Source organism: Seriola lalandi, unplaced genomic scaffold (assembly GCF_002814215.2).
Source record: "Seriola lalandi dorsalis isolate HSWRI2012SDOR001 ecotype SW California unplaced genomic scaffold, Sedor1 jcf7180002054692, whole genome shotgun sequence".
In the NCBI taxonomy this organism is placed as follows: Eukaryota; Metazoa; Chordata; class Actinopteri; order Carangiformes; family Carangidae; genus Seriola; species Seriola lalandi.
The window spans coordinates 541,006-548,470 of NW_019525245.1; the positions used below are offsets into that span (position 1 = coordinate 541,006).

The window sequence follows — 7,465 nt, forward strand, 5'->3', positions numbered from 1 at the left end:
AAATCCAATCAGTTCGTCCTTGAGGCCGAGTGAACATTTCTGCCAAATGTGAAGGGATTCCCTTTATGAGTTCCCGAGATACTGTGCTCACAAGGCCAAAACCATGTTTTGTGAGGTTACCATCACCTTGACCTTTGACCTTTGACCATCAAAAATCTAATCAGTATACCCTTGAAGTTCAAGTGAATGTTTGTGCCAAATTCTAAGAAAATCCTGTTCACAAAAATGGGACGGATGGACAACCCAAAAACATCATACCCTTTGCCCAGACTGTAGAAATATCAAGAAGACGAAACAATGTTTGGTCTGTTTTATGAGCTGCTAAACGGGGCCCAGTGCCTTCCAGACCACAAACAGAAAGCTAGAGTGAAAAACCACCACTGTAACTTTGAATTGTAAAATGTAGATACAGCCGTTTAAGCTTTGAATCACATCACGTCACACCGATACTGTTGCATAAGACCGTCCTCTACTGGTTAAAGCTTGTCACAGCAAGATCTTCTGTGCGGGTGTCATCAGTTATAAACATGAATATATATTGTAAATATGTAAGTATGACGTCTATGAGTAACACTCACTCACAGCGGATGAGACAGGTCATACAGAAAATGGGTTTATTTGTAATACAGCAGGATTTTGTTTGTTGTCTTACATCACATACAGAAGTCTCCATGCATTCAGCATTGAGTCATTTAGTCTTTACCGTTTTAAAATCTACTTGTGTAACTATAACGGTACAGAATGAATCATCAGAGGTTCTTTTTTTTTTTCCTTTTTTTTTCGCACTGTTTATCATTGTTTCACAGACACAGTCTACATCAAAGTTTCTTTACACCCCAAAACAAACCAAAGAAATCTACCACCAAATATGAATCAAGTATACTGGCAAAACAAAGGATACTATAGGACAAAACCTTTGCCTTATCATCTCGAACTGTGGTGCAAAACCTGCCTTTAGAGGGCATAGAGAAATAAATCTGTAACTCATTCTTTATACTGTAGATAAATATATGTGACTCAAAAGCAGAAAACAAACGAGCTGAGAGGAAAATCAATTTGAAGTCATTACTAAATATAAGGCCACAAAACCCAAATGATCAAACTCATGATTTAACATACAACAGATGCTGAATATGAACAATGCACTGATAAGTTGGTGGAGTGGATATACAGTAAGTATGTTGTACTGTCACCGGTGCATGAGTAGCAACACCCATGTATGGCACACAGATATAGTTTTATTGACAGAAATCTGGGGATTCTGCTGGTATCAGAGGTGACGCAGTAACTAGTCTGCTGTTCAGAGGTGAGTCGTGGACGTGCTGATGAATCTCTGCAAGCTACAACACCCACATACTGATCTGCTTACCCTGCTTTCTTCCTCATAATTACGCCGACACATCACAGAAGTAAAGGAAAATGCATGTGAAATAAATATCATCACGGATCGATCAACAATATTAACATTCAGTAACACAGAGTTATCAGCGATAGAATCACCCCACCCTCGATATGCAAGTCGGAGACAAAAAAAAAAAACCACAGAGCGAGAGCAACCTGATGCAGTCTGAATACTCACATGGACGCACAACAAATCAGACAAGCAGCATCGGTGCAGGTCGTGTGTTGTGTTTATGTGCAGGTTTTCCTATATACTGCTTTCACATTAAAAGACCTTAAAGCTGACTATTCTGTTTTAAGCACATGTCGGCAACTAATAAGCAGAAAGCGGCAGCTGATTCGGTTTCTGCATTGTACTGTAAACGGCACCAGAACACGATCGGGGCAGTTAGAGGAGATCTACAAACAGCGTCAACATCCATGCGGCTCAGAGGATGGTAAAGGTACGCAACGATGTCGGTGAGATCTACAGGGATGCATGCAGGTCAGGCAGTCGAGAATGTGTTGTGCGTTTTAAAATATTTTAAAAGGGCGGCTTCGACACACAGAGAGTAGAAAGATGCCACAGATATCAAAAGATTTCCAAAATGAGGCAGTAAGAGGACATGTTGTTCATGATTAATACTATCAGGGGCACTTGCACAAACACATACAGTACACATGTACACACTTTATCTGAGTATCAAAGTGCTTCAACATTGCTCACAAATGAAAAAGAAGAGCAAACCATTAAAGTGAGTTATGCTGACATGAATCTTCCCGCGATGATTGTTCTCAAACATGGCTCTGTTACCCCACAGGAGAGGGACGAAAACAGAAAACAACAAAAAAAACAAAACACAAAGTGCAACTGACACAGAACAGTTCTTTGCATGGATGACTGACAGCTGAAAGACACACATCAACACAAAGTCATATTTGACTCAATGCCGACTCAGTGGAGTCACACATGACTCAGCACAGCACCTAGAGACTAACACACAGTACATTGCACCGAAGGACAAGAGGTGGACACAGGAAAAGCAAGTGTCTGCTGTGATTGCTTACAGTTAGTGTGCGTTTGTGTGTGTGAGTGAGTGAGTTAAATATGGAGTATGTGAGAATCTGAATAGGAGCAGAAAACTATTACAAACCTCAACAGACTGAAAATGAAAGCCTAAAATCTCCCCCAGACCCCAAATCTTGCTTTGCACCTATCAACCAAAACCCTTGTGCCTAACCCACACCCCCATTCCCAAAACAAATAAAAAGGTGGACGGGTGTGGCTGCTGTTTCCAGTTTTTCTTCTTACTTCTTGTTCTTGAGTTGATTGGCCAGCCAATCAAGACCCTCATAGAGCCCGTCACCACTGGTGGCGCAGGTAGCCTGGATGTACCAATTACGGTGACGCAGGGAGTGTAAGCCCAACTTGTCTGTGATCTCGGCAGCGTTCATGGCGTTTGGTAAGTCCTGTCAAAGAGGCGAGAGGTCAGTGAGGAGAAAGTATTGCCCCTCAGTTTATGAAAATCAAGGATTAGTGATAAGGCTTGTGTTTGACCCTAAAGACAGGACAGCTGGTGACTTGTTTTATTGTTTGGTTAAATTATGCATTTACTGTGGATATGTCTGTACATATATGTATATGTAAATCAATTATTTGATAATGCAATTGACAGGAAATTTCTCTGCAGCAATTAAAACAATAATTTAAATAATCTTTCCAGGAAATAAATCAAAAATTCTCTGGTTTTCTCACCCAAGACAACATGAAGCTGTTGCCTTGGGCCCTGTGAAACTGTATTTTGAGAGGGCATTTTTCACATTTATTAGAGCAACAATTTATCAATTAATCCAGGAAATAAGTGGCATATGAATTCAAAATGATAATAATTGTTACTTGAAGCCCTTGTAAAGTGTTTGCAGATATATGGTGTAAGATTAAATGGTCAGTTTTGAAGGAATTGTTCAGTGTTGTTTTGGGAAACCCACTTATCTATAACCCTAACTTCATGAAGGTTATGATGCTCAGTTTTTTATTCATCAAAACTGCGTTAAAGAGCTGTTGATTCAACTGTGTGATCATTTTGGAAGATGTAGTTTGTGGTACTGCTGAGCTGTATTACAGTATACAGAAAAGTGTTTCTGTTATTTAGCCCACACTTTGATATAAATGAGGTGGACAAAATAATACAAACACCTGTCTGTTAATTTCTGTAGTGTGTAAAAAGACATTGTGGTTTCACAGAGAGTTGTGTGCTGGACTATTCTCGAATCATTCTCCCAGGTTTCCAGTCCTTATGCAAAGCTAACCAATGCACACACACGACAGTGGTATCAATCCTCTCATCTAACCCTTTAGCGATAATGTGATACGCACATGACACTAAATGTCAAACTATTCCTTTGAGCTTTAGTATGTGATCATCACAAAGCAACGACCCGCATTAGAAACATAGAGAGACTTTATGGCGGGACGGTATCAGTACACTGTCGACTTGGTAAAAAAGCTGGCCTAAAATCTTGCGAAGCTATTATCTATCTCTAGTGAAACTGCAGAGTATGGGTTTTGCTAGAGATGAATTATGTTGAGAAAGTTGTTAGCAGAAAGATTTTTAATACAATTATCACCTAAACTTTGTAAATTCGGCAATAAGACTAAAATAAAGCTGAGATAAATAAATAAAAAAAAAAATAAATCAATTAGTTGACTGACAAAAGAATTCTATCATATTTGATAATCAGTTAATCTTTTCAATAACTTGATTGGTGTTAATGGAGGAATTCTTAAGGTTTGTTATAATTTAATATAATACTTATGATAATATGAATGTTGGACATTTAATATGGCGTGTCTGAGATCATTCTACGTGTTTATCTATTTCATGTTAGCTTTGCGTTATAGTTCCTGTTATTCTTGTTCACTATTCAGCCCAGTCCTCGTTTTTAATTTCCCTTTTCATAGACCTGTATGTCATGAATTCTGAAGGATACACCTTCCCCTGTCCATGAAAAGAGATTATTTTCATCAGTACTTTTAACAGTTACCGCTGTATTTGAATCTAAATAGTAAATAATTCTATCATCTTAAAGCAGAAGTTGAATTTTGCCTTAAAAAATAGAAGGGGAAGTAGGTTTATCTGGGTTAACCCCAAACCCTCCACCACAAGCCTATTTTTTACTCATATGTGCTGTGTATGTGTGAATGTGTGTATATACATGCAGAACAGTAATGGTTTCTTGCCTGTTTATTGGCAAACACAAGGAGGACTGCATCCCTCAGCTCATCCTCAGCGAGCATCCTCATCAGCTCCTCTCGCGCTTCGTTCACACGCTCTCTGTCGTTACTGTCCACCACAAAGATTAGACCTGAAACAGTGAGGGGAACACGCTAAGTCAAATATTTTCTAAGGAAGAAAAGCAGTGTTCTTGCCTTTAAGCTGGCATTACCCTCTGATTAGCTCTGCTCACCCTGTGTGTTTTGAAAGTAGTGTCTCCAGAGGGGGCGGATCTTGTCCTGCCCACCCACGTCCCACACAGTGAAGCTGATGTTCTTGTACTCCACCGTCTCCACATTAAACCCTGGAAACAGCAGCGGGGTCATACAAGCACATGTATGCAAACATCGTGGTCTATCATTAGTGTGCATCAAGATATTTTATGGTCTGTTCACCTACCAATGGTTGGGATTGTGGTGACTATTTCCCCCAGTTTGAGCTTGTAGAGGATTGTTGTTTTTCCTGCAGCATCGAGCCCCACCATCAAGATCCTCATCTCCTTCTTCCCGATGAGGCTCTTCAGCAAATTTCCAAAAATGTTCCCCATGATTCAGATGAGGTTTTAAACTTCAGTTTGCGGCTACAATCGTGATGCTAGATGTCAGTCTTGGTTGTTGAGCAGGGACAAATTACAAAGGAGGGCTGAAAGGAAACAGAGCAAATTAACATTTAGTAATACTTTAATGTGTGTTGCTACACTGCAAGGAAAATGAATGACATTGGTCTAAATTATTAACATGTTAGAATAAAGACAGAATTGTTGATAAGGTAAACAGTCTGTAAGGCTTTTGTTAAGTTACAGTAGTAGAAACGCTCCAGCCAATCCCCTCTCACCTTCCTAAAAAACACTATAGCACCAGAAAATCTCACCTCTACATGCAGTCCCCAAAACAGGTGCTAAGCTACGCTAATCGCCCACAGTCATCATCACAGAGAGGGTGAATAAGATTCGTGTCAGTGCCATGACTCCAGGCTACAGCACAATCTGTTCAGACCCTTCTTGCTGTTTTTTTTGTTTTTTTTTTCTCGTTCAAATGTTAGCCTGCAACAACGCCAAGCCCTCAGAGCACACACAAAATGTCCTACATTACGAGGCCCGGCTTGATGTTCAGTAAAACTCTTCCACCAAGCCACATGGTCTAAAACACAGACAGAGACTAAAGAAGACTAGAGGATGCTGAGCAATACCTCTGAACATGTTAAAATTAGAATCTGCACAACTTGCAACACCTTCTGTCTTTACACCCTTGATCTGGATAATGACACACCTTTCAATAGTGGAAACCTTTTGATATAAAGTCTATGGTAGAAATAAAACCTTAGGAAGAGCAACAGAGGAGGGATCCTTCTTTGAGGGTGGATAGAGGGTATCTATTTATCACTCTCTATATATGATATACATAGAGAGTAGAGCGTAAGCAGGGACAGCAACAGGAAAAATACATTATCGGGAAAGAGAATGACAATATTAGGTGAATGAAGTGCAAAAGATTTGTATAAAACATATGGATCAGAGAAGATGTTAAGCAACTTTTGGGTGCTGCATAGCACTGGTACGACCAGTCAGTGGCCAGAAAGTTTTTATATTGTCAACACAGGATACAAGTAAAACATATTTTGAGTGACCAAAGTACACACTGCACATCTTTCCTACTTTTCCAAACACCGATGAGTTATTGCTCATTGTTGTTGCTCCTGTCTTCTAAATGTACAAACACATTGTGGTATATGCTGAAACATGTGCTGTTTGAAAAACCACACATATTCTGAATAATACAGTAAGTTTTCTTTTTTTTCCTCCAGTGAGGATAAACACAGTGGTTCCGTTTCTATGTTTAATGCATCTCATGCCATCCTGGTAGTGAACGTGCGTTGATTTAATTGTCCTGCAGACTCAACAAAGTGAGAAACAGAAGCTAAAAATAAAACGAAGACATCAGTAGAGAGGAGCTGCAGCCCTGTCCATGGTGCTGAAGAGCATCAACACACCGTCACTGCCTGACACCAGCTCCTCCAACACACTCCGTTTCACTAAACATGATCTTCCAAATGGTGATGTTATGTGGCAGCAGGGCCGCGACATGCCGGTGTGATAATGTTCAATCAGCCCCGGGTGACTCCGGTTACGTTAGCCGGGGATGCTACGGTAGGTAACGTTACCGCTATCCTTTCGTTATTAGCCGTTAACGTCGGCCCCGCACACCCCACCCCCACCCCACCCGCTTCAGATTCACGCTTCATTTCGACACACAAGCTCCATAATTCTCTCATTACTGGATCTGCTCTACACTCATTACTTGGTCTCTTTTAGCTGTAATCGCCGAGTCGATGAGACATGACGGTAGCTAGCGAGTATCTACCGTCCTCATGATCCACCCCATTCATCCATCCTCAGCGGGCATCCTGCTGCCAGCGAGCCGTCCACTGCTGCTTCAGGCCGGACAACACTGAGGCTACACAACCACCACTGGACAAACATCAAACACACTATTATTTTATCACCTGCTGGGACCTACGTGTATATTATCGGGTTGATGGTGCTGCCAGTGTCCTCACTTACCTTAGCCGAGGAGTCCTCTACTAAATGTCTCACGATATTTTCCGGGGGACCACTCAGCAGTAAACGAGATCTCGCGAGAGTAGATGTCAAAACCAAACCAAAAATTGTTGTCCTGGTTTTCTTTAAAGGACGCTTGAACAACCAGGTTTTGTTCACAAACTGACATATTTATATCAGTTTTTGGAACACTGTCACCTCAGTCCTGATTTGTGTTAGAAAATACATACGAATATTTTCATTTATAACAAAC

At 40.6% G+C, this 7,465-nt stretch overlaps 1 protein-coding gene across 2 annotated transcripts; it reads right to left on the minus strand.

Moving 5' to 3' along the window:
• Nucleotides 1-597: 597 nt before the first annotated feature.
• LOC111667816 (ADP-ribosylation factor 3) lies at nt 598-7,258 on the minus strand. 2 transcript variants are annotated; one of them, XM_023423650.2, is made up of 5 exons: nt 7,216-7,258; nt 5,055-5,297; nt 4,849-4,959; nt 4,622-4,746; nt 598-2,850 (listed from the first exon to the last, which is right to left on the minus strand). In XM_023423650.2, exons 2-5 carry the CDS (start codon nt 5,200-5,202, stop codon nt 2,689-2,691), a joined length of 546 nt encoding a protein of 181 aa, XP_023279418.1. In that variant the 5' UTR covers nt 5,203-5,297; nt 7,216-7,258; the 3' UTR covers nt 598-2,688. The 2 variants fall into 2 exon arrangements, with proteins under 2 accessions (XP_023279418.1, XP_023279416.1); XM_023423648.2 differs by having other exon boundaries at nt 7,172-7,217.
• Between the last annotated feature and the right edge of the window lie 207 nt (nt 7,259-7,465).